Source organism: Trichomycterus rosablanca, chromosome 3, assembly GCF_030014385.1.
Source record: "Trichomycterus rosablanca isolate fTriRos1 chromosome 3, fTriRos1.hap1, whole genome shotgun sequence".
Lineage (NCBI taxonomy): Eukaryota > Metazoa > Chordata > Actinopteri > Siluriformes > Trichomycteridae > Trichomycterus > Trichomycterus rosablanca.
In genome coordinates this window covers 11269171-11286813 of record NC_085990.1, presented here as the reverse complement: position 1 = coordinate 11286813, position 17643 = coordinate 11269171, and the positions used below count along the sequence as shown (strand labels likewise).

At 39.5% G+C, this 17643-nt stretch overlaps 1 protein-coding gene across 1 annotated transcript in view; it reads left to right on the top strand.

Moving 5' to 3' along the window:
• Positions 1-16891, top strand: part of rhbdl1 (rhomboid, veinlet-like 1 (Drosophila)) — a 32715-nt gene extending 15824 nt beyond the window's left edge. Inside the window, exons 4-8 of the mRNA XM_062991832.1 lie at positions 1398-1546; positions 8867-8979; positions 12712-12812; positions 14023-14083; positions 16323-16891. Of these exons, the coding sequence (XP_062847902.1) occupies positions 1398-1546; positions 8867-8979; positions 12712-12812; positions 14023-14083; positions 16323-16594 (696 nt within the window). The 3' untranslated portion in view covers positions 16595-16891. The remainder of the gene's footprint in view (positions 1-1397; positions 1547-8866; positions 8980-12711; positions 12813-14022; positions 14084-16322) is intronic.
• The last annotated feature ends 752 nt before the right edge of the window (positions 16892-17643 follow it).

Below are 17643 nucleotides of genomic sequence, written 5' to 3'. Positions count from 1 at the left end.
TTAAATACCGTGTCCACTTAATGTCCACTCTATTAGACACTCCTACCTAGTTGATCCACCTTGTAGACGATCACTCATCTATTGCTGCTGTTTGAGTTGGTCATCTTCTCGACCTTCATCAGTGGTCACAGGACACTGCCCACAGGGCGCTGTTGGCTGGATGTATTTTTGGTTGTGGACTATTCTCAGTCCAGCAGTGACAGTGAGGTGTTTAAAAACCCCATCAGCGCTGCTGTGTCTGATCCACTCATACCAGCACAACACACACTAACACACCAGCATCATGTCAGTGTCACTGCAGTGCTTAGAATGACCCACCACTAAAATAATACCTGCTCTGTGGTTGTTCTGTGAGGGTTCTGACCATTGAAGAACAGCATGAAAGGGGGCTAACAAAGCATGCAGAGAAACAGATGGACTACAGTCAATAATTGTAGAACTACAAAGTGCTCCTATATGGTAAGTGGAGCTGATAAAATGGACAGGTAGTGTAGAAACAAAGACATGGTTTTAATGTTATGGCTGATCGGTGTACCTTGGCACTTGTTAGCATGTTGCAATAAAGCTGTCGGTTTAGCTGGTCTTCTATCCTGAAACAGTGGCTGTTGGGCTGGTATAGCTGGTTGTCCAACTAAATATTACTTCTAATGCTCACTGAATTAAGAAAAAATGTGCTTGTATGGCCAGTGGCCTAATGCCAGCCCACCACCACAACAACTTGTGTTCAAGTCTCAGTGGTGCCACCTATCTGGTCAATCACTCTACAGATACAGTCAGGCATTTTTGAGAAAGGGTGGATTGGAAGTCACTTTATTGGGACAGCAACAAGCGACTCCTACTGTCTGATTGAGTCACAGAAATGAGCAGCAGAGGAATACAGAGAACATAGCATGCTCCTCAATGTGTGTTAAAGCTCTCTATAGGAATCTGGCACAAGTCTGGAGTAGCTTGATATGTAGTCTAATACAGTGTAGCTTGTTTGTTGTATTAATTAATTAAGCATCAGTAACTGCTGCATAAAAGGGTCAGAGTCTGTGCTGAGCTATTCGAAACGCTGGGCTTGAGGCAAAAATAAACCCTCATTGCATGGCATAACAGTCACAGTCACAAATATAGTGACTCCTTTACACCCAGGGTTAATTTTTGTACTTATTCTGAGTGTGTTTGTGTTTTTGTGCAAGGACAAATTGTTTTTGCAGATGTATATTTTATTCACTGTGTACCAACAGTGCTTAAGTCTTTTATTATGCTTTATGAGTCATTAAACCTCATACATTTATTCAATAACGCATTTCTGAATATTTAGTACTGACAGTGACATCTTGTTAGTGGAATTTCGGACTGTACTTTCATTGTGTAATTGTGTGTGTGTGTGTGTGTGTGTGTGTGTGCGCCAGATTATAGTGTTTATGTGTTATGGTGTGAGGCTCAACAAGTGGGTTCTGCAGACATATCAGCCAGACTTCATGAAGAGTCCATTGGTATATCATCCAGGACATCGAGCCCAGGTCTGGAGATTCTTCAGCTACATGTTCATGCATGTTGGGTAAGAATCAACACACACACACACAAACACACACACACACCAATATGTACACCAAAGTGATCCATGTTTTGAAATCAAAACTTCTACCAATCTTTCTGCTGGACCTACTTCATGCTCAGTAAAAATAAGCCTTATACATAATCCAATGTCTTTAAAAGCAACTTTGTGCTGTAATTGTTTACACTATTTATATACAGTCAGTAATATTGATTCCAATATGCTAAGATTATAAACACAGTCCTGTGCCAAGTGTGTTGTTTCTGCTGCACCTCCTTTCAGACACACGATGAGAGGACAGAGCGTGATTGATGCCCTTAAACACTTGGCTTTGCTTAGAAAGAAGCTGGTTCATTTACATTTATTGATTTGGCAGATGCTTAAATTCAAAGCAACTAAGAAGTGATGCAGAATACAGACTTAATGCATTGTGGACTTTTGGCAGATCTGGGTTTCAAACCCACAACCCTTTTGGCACAGAATATAATTTTTTTTCTCATTGGCATATCAAAGGTTATTGATGTTTTTTCCACCAATCTTAAATGCTCAATCATCTTCTTTAGGTTGTGCTTCTTATAATGTATGTTCGTCGTACAGGTTGACTGGAAATGGTGACAGAATGCAGCCTTATTTAAATCTTTTGCCAGTGTGGAACTAGTCTGTTTGTCCAAATCCTGTCATTACTGTGGGGCTCGGTGGGTAGCAAGAAGTTCCTGGGTCCTTTCTGTGTGGAGTTTTCATGTTCTCCCTGTGTCTGTGTGGGTTTTCTCCCACGGTCCAAGACATGCAAGTGAGGTGATTTGGAGATACAAAATTGTCCATGACTGTGTTTGACATTAAAGACTTGAACTGGTGAATCTTGTGTAACCAGTGACTACCTGTTCTGTCATGAATGTAACCAAAGTGTAGAACATGTCGTTAAAATCCTAATAAAAAATCATTGATTTCGTTGATCAGTGTAGAGATTCCTCATCAGGACAATGAGATGCTCTGGTAAGCCTATCTTCCTGTGGACATTCCATAATTCTGTGTGGTTAACACAAACAAAACCTTTGCTGTAAATAATAAAGCACATGTTGACTATCTTCTTTAATTGCTTTGCTCTTTCTAGAATCCAGCATACATCTGTGCTGATTTCTTGTTCCTTCGCTTTTTCTGAACCCTGCTTGTACATCTGGCAGTTCTCTTTCAGTGTGCTGTTCTAGTCTGCTTTGAATAATCTTCAGCATAATTGTACTGGCGTGTGATATTAGGGAGTTACTTTTCACACTCTTTCTTTTCTCCTTATTTTGGTATTAGCATATAAACTGCCAGCTATCCAGATTTGTTGGTATAATTTGGTCATCTGTTTAAAGAATCTTCTTCAGAATCTCAGAACATGTCAGATTTCAACTTCAATCATTGAAGGTTCATCTAATCAGTTAAGATTGAGCAAATTATGTCTTGATGTTTGTAGATATCTTCTGTGCATTTCTTTCATCACTGTTTGATCAATGCATGCTAACTTGAGGTTGGTTTTTTTTCATCTCATGTATCTTCTGGAAAATTATTGTAGTTTTTCCATGTTTGCTTAATCTTTAATGTCTTTAGAGATGTTGTTATAGTATTGTAGTATGTCTCTCAGGAATTCATGGTTTAGTTCCCTTAAAAGATCTTTATCCTTATTGATTTTGGCCTCTCTTCCCCCTCTTGCAATCTCCACTGTATCTGCCATCCAATTAGATTTCTCATCCTTTTTATTCTTTCCAGGTTTTTCTCTTATTCTTTGTTGATGACCTCTTTGAGTTCCACCCATAGCTCTTCTGGTTCTCTGTCAATTATGTCTAGCATCTGAAATTGGTTTTAGCCTATTTGTTACTCATCTCCACTTGGTCACCAAAGTTAGATATAGATATATGTATCTATTTGTATCCCTATTATTAAGTACTACAATGACGGTAAATTAATGTGGAAATGACACACGTAGTGTGTTTGCTACAACCAGTGCTAACAGGGTTTGTGTTCCTATTAAAGATGTCATTTAGTTTAAACAGTATTTAAAAATCCCAACAGCACTTAGTTCCACCCAGTTCCACCCATAGCTCTTTTGGTTCTCTGTCTTTGTGTCTATGGTTATGTCTAACTTTGTGGGTAGATAATTACTGACTGTATTTGTACTCTATTTGTACTCTTAAACAGTATTTAAAAATCCCAACAGCACTTAGTTCCACCCAGTTCCACCCATACTGTAGCTCTTTTGGTTCTCTGTCTATGTGTTGGGCAGCTGTAGCCTAGCGGTTAAGGTACTGGACCAATAATCAGAAGGTTGTCGGTTCAAGCCCCACCACTGCCAGGTTGCCACTGTTGGGTCCTTGAGCAAGGCCCTTAACCCTCAGTTGCTTAGATTGCATACTGTAAATCGCTCTGGATAAAAGCATTTGCTAAATGCTGAAAATGTAAACTTGTCTATGGTTATGTCTAGCATCTGAAATTGGTTTTTAATGTTTAATGATCTGCAGGTCATATTTTAAAAGCCTGATGGGTCTATTTTATTTTTTAGCTTATTTTTGAGCTTGTGCATTAAGTTTCATTTAGACAAATTAGTGTGGTTCTAAACAATGAGAAATAACCTAGCCAAAATAAGATAAAATAAGGGTTGTTTTCTACCAGGACTTTATGAGTAGAGAACTGTAACTGTGTGTCTACAAACAGCATTGGGATGAAAACAGGTTAAATAAAATTTAATATGAAAGAAAAAAGCCTGGAGGCTTCATTTACTACCGTGTTTCAGAAGCGTTCTGCCAATGTAACTATGCCCGAGAGATGCCTCTTTTTGAAAATGATGATGAATGGGTTGCCACTTTTGGGATTGTGTTAAGAGAGGGTTTCGTGCCAGTTAAGGTTATCTCTGCACAAAAAGCTTTAGTGTTACCTGAAATAGGAGTTTCCTGTAAACTGAAGATCTGAGAACTATAATGTTTTGGGGACAAAGCAGCTCGCAAAGTCTGTGTCTATTTGTAGCATCACTATCAGGCTCAGATCACGGCTCCCAGTGGCTTTGCAGAATTGACAGTACTGAAGCTAGAGCTGTAGTCAGGCAAACAGCTCATACAAAAGGACATACTGTAAGCATTCTGCTCATCCATATGTTCTAGGGCGGTGTGAAGTGCATGTGAAAAAGAATGAGGAAGGCAGAATCATCCACAGGGCTGTGTCTGCACACAGCACGAGGTCTCAGAAATGAGAACTAGTGATGCATCATTACTAGTGTCTGCAAGCGTGCCAGAGTCATTGAAGTTACTTGTACTGCATCAGAATGTATTCAGTGTTGCTGCTTGGATTTAGTGGCTGTGGCACATCTTAATAAACCTTTTCTTTAGTATGTAAGTGGCTGTCAACATAAGCCTTTTAACCAGACAGCTGATCAAAGAAGCAACGTTAAATCTCTCATATGGTCGTGGTCGGGTTTATAGATCCTGTTCACAAATAAGAAGCAGACATTTGGACCTGGCCTAAAACATATACTCACTAAGGATTTTATTAGGTACACTTGTCTGGTATGTATATTTAATAATTATTTAATAAGCTACACTTACTACTCAGGTGAATTTTGTGGGTATACAATTATTGACTGTAGCCTATTTGTTACTCCTCTTACTTTGTCATTTACATTTACATTTTCGGCATTTAGCAGACGCTTTTATCCAAAGCGACTTACATTACAGTTACAGTATACAGTCTGAGCAATTGAAGGTTAAGGGCCTTGCTTAAGGGCCCAACAGCAGCAACCTGGCAGTGGTGGGGCTTGAACCAGCAACCTTCTAATTGCTAGTCAAGTACCTCAACCACTAGGCTATGATTTGTCAGTTAGTTTAAACAGCATTTACTCCTCTTGTTACTCCTCTAGTCACTCCTCTGTATCTGCTTTATTAAGTACTGCAATGTGGAAATTACACGGTGGTGTGTTTGCTACAACCACTGCTAACAGGGTATGTGTTTCTAATAAAGAGGTCAGTAGTTTTAACCAGTAATTAAAAACCCTAACAACACTACTGCACCTGCTGCACTCATACCAGAACAAAAAAATACCATGGCATTACCATGTTAGTGTCATTGAGGTGCTGAGAATAGTCTACCATCCAAAACACCTGGTCAGTGGAGGTCCTACTGGGGCCCTTATCTATTGACAAATGGGGTACGGGAAAAGGGGGGTGCCAAAGTATACCAAACAACGAATGTGTTACAGTCAGTAATTGTATACCCACAAAGTCTGTCTGTATGATAGGTGTACCTTAAATAATATACTGTACATATGAGATTGATAGCATCTAATAGTATCTAATAGGTGATCAGCGAATTCTGTTTTTACAGGAGAGGTTGGCAAATCACCAACGTTAGGTATAGATATATAGAACGGGTAAAATGTGTTCAAGTCATGTAGGTGCCATATTTGCATAACATCTCTTTATTTAGAGCATCTCAATGAGAGGAGAAGTTGCTGTTGCGGTGGTAAGAACCCTACCAATTGCGTCAAATTTAACCAGGTCTGTTGTACCTCTAAGACTTACACTCAGGTCTCCGCAGTGGTAGGCTTAGGCATTAAACTGCTGCATCACCCAAGCACCTTTAGATTTTCATATTGAAGAATCAGTGGTTGTAAAAATGACAGTTTGGCTGCTTTTAAGCATTTTGGATTTCAGGTAAGATAATAGCTATAAAGTGGCTTAAACACTAGTAAGAAATACATTGTACTGAACATAACTGCAGCTTTGTTAATGTGTTAAGCCAAATTTCTATCCAAATGTTGACTATAAGATAACATATCATGTTAAAGCTTACTTGAGCTTTTTACAACTATGTTAGCTAAGCAGTATGATACAACTATGAGTTTTTGAGGTGGGTACTGTGCCACAAGTCACAGAGTTGTTCTGAAGAAGCCAATTGAAATGTTGCAGAATAGTTGTGTAAAAGTATCATTATGGGTCCAAACACCACCACTATCAAGCTGCAATTACTGGGCCCTTCAGCAAGGGTCCAAACACTCAGTTTCTTGGATTGTATACCATCACAATTATAGTAGCTTTGAAGTGTCTGTCAAATGTTTCATTTTGACGTCCTATTTAGAACAATACAGTTTTTTAGACATTTGCATCACCTCATGAAGGAGGTCCTCATGATTCAGGAGATCATCATGAGCAGAAGTCTTACAGCAAGTGCAGACAGTCCCAAAATTATCATATTATTATTAATCACTGTGGCATACACGTCCAGATTTCAGAGCAGCATGAGGCAGCTTACAGAGTTTTAAATAGTGTCTGTCTTATTTACAAGTGCATCTGTACAGTCAACACAAACATATAGTATCAGCAAAGAGAACAGTGACTGCAAGTCGAAGCTCACTGACATTGATAGACACCACATTACAGGATTGTTGACAGAAGTCCCACAAGTAGCAGAGCTACAAAAATAACCACAATTTAAAGAAGCACTGCAGTCCTAACAAGAGTTGTACATCATGATTTTTACAAAACTGACATGGCATTGTAACATTTCAGAAAGATGATGCACCCAAACTTATGTCTAAAATGATTTGAGTGGTTTAAAAAACAAACTGTTTTCAGACTGATGGTTTAATGTGCAGACTATAGGGTCGGTCATCACTTTATTTAAATTTCAAAGAACTGTAAAAAGAACTTAAAATAATGCTCCGTTATTAGGACTTATATAGGAACATTCCAGAATAATAGGATCCGTTCAGACACCCTGTTCTGTAAATAAAAATCAATAACAGAACGAATATGAATAATGAATGTTTTCAGTATTTAAGTTGGCACCTGTATATTGTTTTTTGTTTCTAAATTTTAGGCACTTGCCTACTGACTCTGGCAGACGGAGACACTGAGGTTAGAAATGTAAGCGTATGCTGACTGAGCTGTCATGATGCCAGTGCGCTGTGACTGCCAACTTCTTTGTCTGGTTTTTATTTTTTTCCTTGTGTTGGGAAGCACTAACTGCTGTGTTCCAGCATAAAAGGAGTTTAGCTTGCTGTTGAGCTGACAGTAGAACTGGCATCTGTGTGTGTTTGTGTGTGTGTGTACATTAAATATGCTTTATTTTATGGTACAGAATGAAATGTTAGTAGCGACGGTTTCATTAAAATACTGAAATAATGACAAATTTTTCTTTTGCTGCATAAAATAATTTAACTTCATTTTCTTCTCTGTAGTTAATGAATTTACAAACTGGGAATTTTTCATTTGGAGCATCGGCGCGCCTCTAGTTGAGAAAGCACATGCAGTAGTTTAATTATTTATTCATTTTCAACTGTAGCTGCTGTGTCCTGATCAGTCCTGAATCAGAGGAAAGACTGGGTACAAAACAAAAATACAGCATGGATTGTGGGTAGTCTATCACAGGGCAGTACAAACTCACTCACACCTAGGGGTTATTAAAAGTAGGGCTGGCACCGATCCGATACTCTGTATCGGTATTGGTCCGATATTGGCCCAAATCACTGGATTGGATATCAGAAGGAAATAACACTTAATGTAAATAAGGCCAAAAACAATGTACCTCAAAGAAAGATTGGAAGGGATTTGCATATTTCTCCCTCTACAGTGCATAATATCATTAAACCATTTGAGGAATCTGGAGGATTTTTATATATTATGACTGCTTAGTTGTTTGAGAGGAGAAATGACGGTATAGGCTTGATATCGGTATCGGCAAATACTCAATTTGCAGTATCGGTATCGGGCATAAAAAAGTGGTATCAAGCCAGCCCTAATTAAAAGTAATCTACCTCCTGCATGTTTTGAAAGAAAAAGGAAAGCAAAAATACACAAGAAGAACATTCTAAACTCCTCATAGACCTGTACTGCTACCAGAGACCTGGTTTGCTGTGCAGAAGCCACTCTACCAGCTACACTACTTCATAAAATTTGAGGGGATCCTTGGTTCAAATCCCCAGCTATACTATTGGCACATACATGTACATGTATCTACGAGAGTTCTTCAAACAGTTTCCACACATTTTTTAAAACTCTATTTATTAAGAATTTCAAAAACAAATTACATCCCTTTTCTACAGAGTCACCTTTCGATGCATATTTCCAAGCGTTGTACCAACTGTTTAATGCCATCAGCAAAAATTGTTTTTGGTTGAGCGTTCACCGCTTCCAACAAAAATATAAAAGTACAGAAACTTTTGTAGATCCCTCATACATATATATGTGACTGGCTATGTCTGCGGGTGGTTTAATAGCCGCTATGTGAGTGAAATGTGCTCTACAAGTCAAAATTATTTTGTAACCTGAACCCATGCCATTGTGTTTGTGTGGACAGGTTGGAGCAGCTGGGCTTTAATGCACTCCTTCAGTTGATGATCGGGGTTCCTCTGGAGATGGTGCATGGCATCCTGAGAATCAGTCTTTTGTATATGGCAGGAGTGGTGGCAGGTAAGATAAGATAAGATAAGATAAGATAAGATAAGATAATCCTTTATTAGTCCCACAGTGGGGAAATTCACAGTGTTGCAGCAGCGAAGGGACAGTAAAGCACTCAGTACAAAAAATAGACAATAAAAAGTACAGTGTAATAACAATAATAACAATAAAAAGTCAGAAAAAACTCTGAAAAAAACTAAATATTTACAAATAATTACAAATAATAATTGCACATGGGAAAAAATATTGCACATATTGCAAATTGTAATAATTACACGTGGGAAAAGTTGCACATGTGTGTGTCATTTATTTGAGTATGAACCTGCTAATGTAAGTTTGAGTTGTGGGTGTGTGTGTGTGTGTGTGTGTGTGTGTGTTGCTACACTACAACTAAAATCAGCATCATATTCATTCCCCATAGCTCACAGGGGCAATCAATATTCTCTGCAGTCCCATGCCACACATACCCACACAAGCACACACACACATTTTTATACCCATTGGTTGAGAGTGACCCATGGTGCTGCAGGGAATGGAAGTATACAAGACGGGGACAGTTGTTCTACAGTCTCGTGCTGGCCTGATGTGCACTGGCATCTCAAAGAATAGTGAAATCCCATAAACGGGCTGCAGCCAAGGTCATCTCTTTCTGCTCACAAAAACGTACGCATTACAACAAAAACCCATTTTTACACTATCCATTTTATCTAAACTGCAGCTTAAATCATCTCAGTCTCTGAGAAAAAAATAAAACAATAAAAGAGTGAATGAGAGAAAGACAGGTACAGGAAATGAGAGAGGTGCTTAGCAGCCACGTCTGCACTTTAGGGCGTTTTATTTTCTCATTTGTTCTGAACCATTTAGAGAGAAATGAGATGCTGTGATTGGTGGATAAAACAGAATGAGCCCTTGGTGCATAATAAAATAAATAATCATAATATAAATATTAAAGGTATGTGCCTTCAGTTTGCAAAGCTTTGCTGTATCTGATGTTAGCATCGCACCATCAAGCCTGGGGGGGTGGGGGGGGGGGGGGGGGGGGGGGTCAGTAAAGTAAAGTCAGTAAAACACCGGGACCCTCACAGAGCCTCCTCAGATCTGTAGTTCAAGCTGCGTCCTCACCTGGTAGCGATGCCACGGGGGGTTATTTCAAGGATTGTGCTCACATTCTGAAGAAAGCCAGGGAGATGCAACGAATCACTGTATCGAACTTGAGTATCTCGGTGTATCCTGATTACACAGCAAAGATTGCCAGGACTCGAGCTGCTTTTAATGATGTGCGGAAACAACTACGTGCATTGGACAATGTGAAGTATTCCCTTCTCTTTCCAGCTCGACTCCGTATAACCCATGAGAAACTGGGACTGTTGTTGAGGGCCGGACCAATAGGCTGAAGTTAATCCAGCTCAATAGTAATTGTATCACTTTATAAAAAGCGTAAATTATGTAAATTGCCACTGACCTTATGCGGGCTGGTTGAGGACAGCCAAAGGGTCAGATGTGGCCGGGGATGGGGGTGGGATACTGGTCTGTGTAAAAAAAAAATAATTCATGCCGGATACAAAATTACTTTTCTGTAGCAAGTGTAAACACAACCTTAAAATACTACTGAAGTTTAAATCATGTCTGGTTCTGGAAGTGTCATTGCTGGAATGTCACTGCTTTACAAAGAGAAATCTAAAGTGACAGTAAAAAAATTATGGCTGGCTTCCATCCCAGTGATCCATGACTTCCTGTTTCACTGAAGTATGTGTATGAGGTATGTACAATCTGTGTATGAGGTATGTGTATGTACAACCTGTACAGTTGTGGTTTAATTTATGGGATGGCATGAAGGCTAATCTAATTAGTTATTATTAATTATTAATGATGGCATCTAATTAGCATATTTATGATTATTTAAAGATTCAGTTTTTTTTAATGAGGAAGACTTGAAATTTTTTGAAAAGAAGGCATTTCTGAGATCAGCTTCCTTCCAAATCGCAAAGCTTTCATTCCAGCTGCCCACAAATGCTGCTTACCTAGGAAGCTGCCTTTCAAGAATTAATATGCTGAGGCCTGCATCTGTAGCACAGCACAACATGACACTTATAGGAAATCTGTCACACACACAGACACACACAGGCAGAGTGTATGCTACATCAATATGCAATTATCACAGTCGATAGAGGTGTAATTTTCTGCACAGGAATTTACTCTGCCAGCTTTAGTGTGTATATCTGCCTCTGTGGCAGTGGCGGCTGCTGGTCTTTCAAAGAGGGGAAGCTCATTGTTGGCTTACATCATAAAATTTGTCAATTTATTTATATATAAATGTATAAATTCTCCCCTTTGTTAGTTTTCAAGAAAATGGCATGAAATGGGTTGCAGTTTGTCTTCCGACTTCACTCGCAAAATCCGCGATGGTACTGAAGCTCCCAGCAACAGCTGTCAATCAAAACGGGATTCAGCCTTTCGACTGATCCTCCAATCATCTTGCAGAAGCTCAGCGTCCAAAACTAAAAAATTTTTGAACCGTCACACTACCGGCACACTACATCTGACAAAAGCAAATACAGCATGTATAGCAACAGTCAGACAGTGTGAGGGCGCTAAAGATAGGGCTGTGATTCTTTACAAGTGTGTGATTTTGGCCCCCTGCATGGTGTACTGCATCTATTATAAGGTGAACGTGTCACGACGCACATTGCATCGAACCCTATTGTGTATGGTCTGGGTAGTTACAGGCTAGTCAAAGTGGCCACACTAACTGCCCATCGTTAAAATCACCTATAATGGGCATGCAGGCATCTGAACTGGACATCAGCGCAATTAAATAAGTATGACTTGTTTGATAATTATTGTTTTCTCTAAGATCATATGGATGATCTGGTACTTGTACATCGTTTACCTGTGGAAGAGATGCACCAGGATGCACCTGCTGGAAACGTCCTGGTAACAAATACCACAGGACTGCTTGATATGTCTTGTGGAGTCCATGTCTCAGTGGGTCAAAGTTATTTTGACAGCATATTAAAGGGGATTTGAACCAGCATCTGTTCAGAATGTGTATGACTCTGTATGTTCATTTGTAATTTCTTGTTTAGACAAATGGATCATTGTTACAGAAAAAGAACAGTTGCAGAGATGATTGAAATCCAGCGACTGCTATACCGTACACTTCTCTGAAATGTGCATGTGAAAATGTAATAAGTAGGGAAGAGAAGGAAGAAAAATGTTCTGGGTTGATCAGACATGAAAAGAGATTTAATATTTCATCATACACTAATAACATAACTCACATTCGATGAAGATGGATGAGGATGTGTGTGTGTGTGTGTGTGTGTGTGTGTGTGTGTGTGTGTGTGTGTGTGCATGTGCGTGTTTATGATCTGTTCCAATTCCGCTTTGGATTTAGCTGTGTAGCAATGTTTCATGAGATCTCTGACCGTGTTCCAAATCTCAGTGATGTTTACTGTTTGATAATTGGGGTACTGGTTGTCATAGGAACTGGTGATTGACTTTAGTGGGTTCATCGTGTTGGTTGAACAAAAGAGAAGAGTACAGCAGTTACTTTTCAGCTAATGAAGCACACATTCCCCCCACACACTTCATTTTTTATTTATTAATTTAGGATCAGGGGTTCCAGGACAGGCTCTGGACCCCCTGCAAGCCCGACCACAAAAAAACAGTTGTTGAAAAAGAAACAATAAATGATTAAATCTTTAACGTAATACTAACTTTACCCCTGATTTCTCTCATCAGGTTCTCTCACAGTCTCCATCACTGATATGCGTGCTCCAGTGGTTGGTGGTTCCGGTGGAGTCTATGCCCTCTGCTCTGCCCATCTCGCAAACGTTGTCATGGTAACCAAGCTAACCTATGTCCACGACTTTCATCACTGATTGAACAAAATGAGAAAACAGGCATGATGACAGATGCATTTTGATTGATTTCAACTTGTTTCCATGGACACACACACACATACCTTCTTCTGTGAAAAATATTGCTTTTTATCTGCCTTGCTTAATAAAATTTGTCAGTACAGAGGACCATACTTCCTTTACTAGGACCATCAGGTACAGAGGACCACACCTCCTTTACTAGGGCTGTTAGTACAAAGGGGCACACCACCTTTACTAGGACTGTCAGGTATAGAGGACCACATGTCCTTCACTTGGAGTAACAAGTACAGAGGACACACCTTCTTCACTAGGACTAGGGCACATTCACATGAGAAGTGTTTTACGCGAACCTCGGCGCAAACCGCCACTTTGCTCAGTGGCTTATCGTTAAAAAATCTTAACGTGGTTTAATGTACTAAAAGAACTAAACAGGAACACTAAACTTCTTTTAATTAATTTTGCTCATTAGTTCTTTCCACTAATAAAATTCCTTGATCGTTGTTTTAGTACAATAAGTACTAAGTTGCCTGAGTTGCTTTCCACTAGGACTGACTAGGCACTGGGGCCACAACAAGGATATGCCTGTTTTTTTGGGACTGACAGGTTCAGAACTATGTGAGGGTAAAATTTAAAATGTGTGTACATTTATTATATTCGAGCTCAGTAAAAGAAACACTAACTTCAATCAGCCATCCTGCCTTATCTTGTTGGTGTAGCACCAAATGGCTGGATCATTTGCTGAGATCTTACTTCTGTGGCTTAGGAAACCCAATTCAGTCCAGGGATTCAAGGGCTCAGCAGTGATTCGGTTAGCACACTGTACCTTAACAGTCTTAACACACTGTTAGCAACACTGTCTGTTTTTAGTATCCTTCATAGTCAGCTCAGCCATTAGTTTGGATCTCACTAAAAATTGTGAGGGTGATTAAAAATTTAGCAGTTGTTGTGGTTTGCGTGCCAACCAGTGGCGTAGTTGTTTTCATCTCTGAGGAGGGCGAGCTATTTAAATTTCATATGCTTTATGTGTGGGGGCGGTTATGAGTGTTATTTTTTATTTACTGGTAGTGCGTTAGCTAAATTTGTTCTACCATGAATCATAGATGGCTGTATTTTAGCTTTATATAGACATGTGCATGGGTCTAACCTGTGTATAATTGTGTGTTTGTTTCAGAACTGGGCAGGGATGAAGTGTCCGTATAAACTGCTGCGGATGATCCTCGCACTAGTCTGCAGTAAGTGTAGACAATCAGTTCATTCATTCAACCAACAAACCAACCAATCAACCACCCATCCATCCATCCAACCAACTATATGTGCATAAATCCATCTGTCTGCCTAATGTCTGTATAAGCTGAATTTAAAAATGTACATGCATTTGTAGGGGACATGTAGGTAATGGCAGTCTTAAAATTTTGATGATTCCTGCAAATGTAATTTTTAGTGACAAAAACACATACTTGTGAGAGTTTCTTTAGGTTGGTTGTAAGCTTTCCAAAAGAATTTTTAAATCTGCTGGGTTGCAAGTACTTTTGCTGATCATATCTGCTGCATTCAAGATGTTTGTACGTTGGAGAGTTTAACACCTTTATGATATAATTTGTTCAACTTTAGTAAAAATTCCCAGTTAAGGGAGTTTACTTTGGTTTTTCTTGGTCGGAAGTTGAAAATTGTAAGTTACAAGCTTTAATCGGATGCAGTATAATCACAGCTTAAGTATTCTCTCTGCTGGCAACCAGCATCCTCACCCACTGCCAGCTCAGTGAAAGTGTAATGCTTCACATCATGTGATTTACGTCTGAGTCACATGTTTGTCCTGTCAAACTTATTTATGGTTGCGTAAAACCCTCCGCCTTTCTAATTTTACAGTGTTGGAGACTGCAGTTTGAAATCTGTGCATGCTATTTTTAGCCACAGAAACACCCCTTTCTCGGCCCACTATTGTTGTGCCCTTGAACGCTGCTTCTTATCCCTATAGGGTCTCTTACTGCTGCATCATGCCTCTCTTCATCTTCCCTAACTCCAGGGTGCTAGATCAGTGGAGATTAGAAATGTCTCTTTCTGTCATTTTGGCTGACTCAGCAGATTTGAAAGTGAGATTATAGGACATGTCCGTCATGAAGTGCCACATTTGGCCAGAATGCTTGTTTCTGCAATCATGTTCAATGCTGAACAAATTTACAATTTAAAGCTGCAGATTGTAACAGTGTGTGACAATACGTGTGTGTCGGAGGGGGTGCATTATAGTCAGGATGCAGCTACAGAGGAAGGTACAGCTAGGAGATTGGATACAACTAGATTGGGAGGGAAAAAGAAAAATGCAAAATAATTTGGAAAATAAATATGGGAAAATGTGACATTTGTTGCTTCATTTACCAGCTACAGCAATTTACAATGCTTACTGAGGACATTCCTGTCCAGCTTGTCTCTAGCAAATGTCACTTGAATTTGCTGAAATCCTAATCACTAATTTTGTTGATATCTGCATTTTTGTTTTTCTATTCCGTACATGAATTATTTTCTAGAACACATGCTGTAGTCCTGCATTCAAACCAAAATATGTACAGTAGACACCTGGCCATAAGCTTTTTTAGACACCCCATTGCAAAACCATGCACATCAACATTTTACATTTACAGCATTTAGCAGACACGTTTATTGTAAGTTCCTTACACTTGTGAACAAATACAATGCAAGCAATTCAAGGTTGAGGGCTTAGGTTGCTAAGAGGCCCATCAGTGGCAGCTTGGCAAAGGTGAGGTTTGAAACAGTGACCTTACGATTACCACTTCACTATCTTAACCACAGAGCTACCACTGCCCTATAATAGATTCACTGTAGTTGCAGATAAACCGGGCTCCACTCTTCTGGGAGGCTTTCCACATGATTTTGATCAGGCATTGTTTTTTAATGAGAAGGCCTGGTTTGCAGTTAAAAATACAATGTATTCACTGTTTACTGAAGTTAAGGTCAGAACTCTTTGCAGGCCTCCAGTTCTTCCTCACCAAACCTGTCAAACAATGCCTTTATATACCTAGCTTAGAACAGAAAAGCACCTTTACCTGACTATTGCCATGAATGAAAAATATAAGATACAGCTATGATTAGAGAACATGGAACCCAAGGAACATAAGACATTTAGGGGCTACAAAAAGACAGTGAGAATATAGAACTAAGAACTTAAAGCATGTGACATCCAACACCAGGGCCCTTAAACATTGTGTTCTAAAAACATTGAAACTCCTGAGAATTTGGCAATCATATGATCATATTCATATGATAATATTCATATTCATCATATCAAGAGTCCCATTAGACCCATTACTGGATGCTGTAAATGCCTATATTTGGAACCAGTATTCTAAATCCACCCTAATCTTATCATACCAAACACATAAATACACCACATAGCTCTTGTTTTGTACACTTTACATAATCATTATAATAATACAAATCTCTTTCTCTGTGTTACAGTGAGTTCTGAGGTGGGTCGAGCCGTGTGGCTGCGCTTCTCACCACCGTTACCATCATCTGGGCCACAGCCAAGCTTCATGGCCCACCTGTCGGGAGCGGTGGTGGGCATCAGCATGGGCCTACTCATCCTGCGTAGCTATGAGGAGTCTTTATATAAGCAATGTTCCTGGTGGGTCCTCATCTTCTCCTTCATCACCTTCTTGCTCTTTGCCATTTTCTGGAACATCTTTGCCTACGAGCTGCTGGGCGTCCAGATTCCTCCTCCTCCCTGATGACACGCCCTCAAGCCCTTTTTCAATCCACCTCAAGCTCGGTTTTCTTCATCTGGCCTTCTTGCCTTCAAGAACTGGAATTCTGACTAACACACTTGGTTTTTGTTACAGCTTTTCCAGTTTTGTTCCACCTGCCCAACAGTGGTACAAACAGAGGAGTGGAAGTTGGAAATATTTACAGCTACAACTTTTCCAGGACTTTTCCTACGTGTTATTACTTATTTACACAATTCCACTTGACCACTTCTGTGGCAGGAGGGTAAGATACAAACAAACTTACTGCAACTTTTATTTGCTTATTTGTCACCCAGTGTTGAAATCAGTGTATCTGATTTCATTTTGCACATTTTTTATTTTCCTAATTAATGTGAATGGTGATTTTGTTATTATGTCCATTGGGTTTTGCTCTGTTCTGTGTCTGGATAGGTCATCAGAAATGCAGTCTGACCATTATAAACACACCTTTAAATGCAACACACACACACACACACACACACACATTCATCTAAAAAGGTGGTTAGAAAGTCCAACCCTTGCATGTGAATAGTGAGGTCGGAGGTCCTTGATGTCAGCGTATGTGAATCGCATAGTAACTGTTGCCTTGGTTACTTATGGCTTAAATACTGTTGATCAGTTGTGATAGTAATAATTTAAGGTGTCGAATTTCAGTCCCCCTTTGTAGAACCGGTGGTTAAGGGAACTGAAGTCAAATTCATGAAACTGAAACAAGCAAGTGTGCAAGCTGAATTTCTTAGCAGTGAAATGAAAAAAATGTTATGTCTTACATCCTATCACCACAAAACCGGACTGCTGCAAATTTGCCTCAAAGACACTACGGGTCCCAAATGCTAGAATTTGAGGGAATTCTAATGCTAATTCGGATGACCTTTATGGTTTTACAACTAGCAAAAACATCTAGTTAGGCTTAACTTCTTAAAGTCTTGCCAACTTGCCTTGCCACAGGGCCAGTTTCTTTAATTGACAGTCTCTGCACTTCATTAAGTGCAGGAGTAGGTGGAGGAGTCTCTTTATAATCTCGGTCTCAGAGC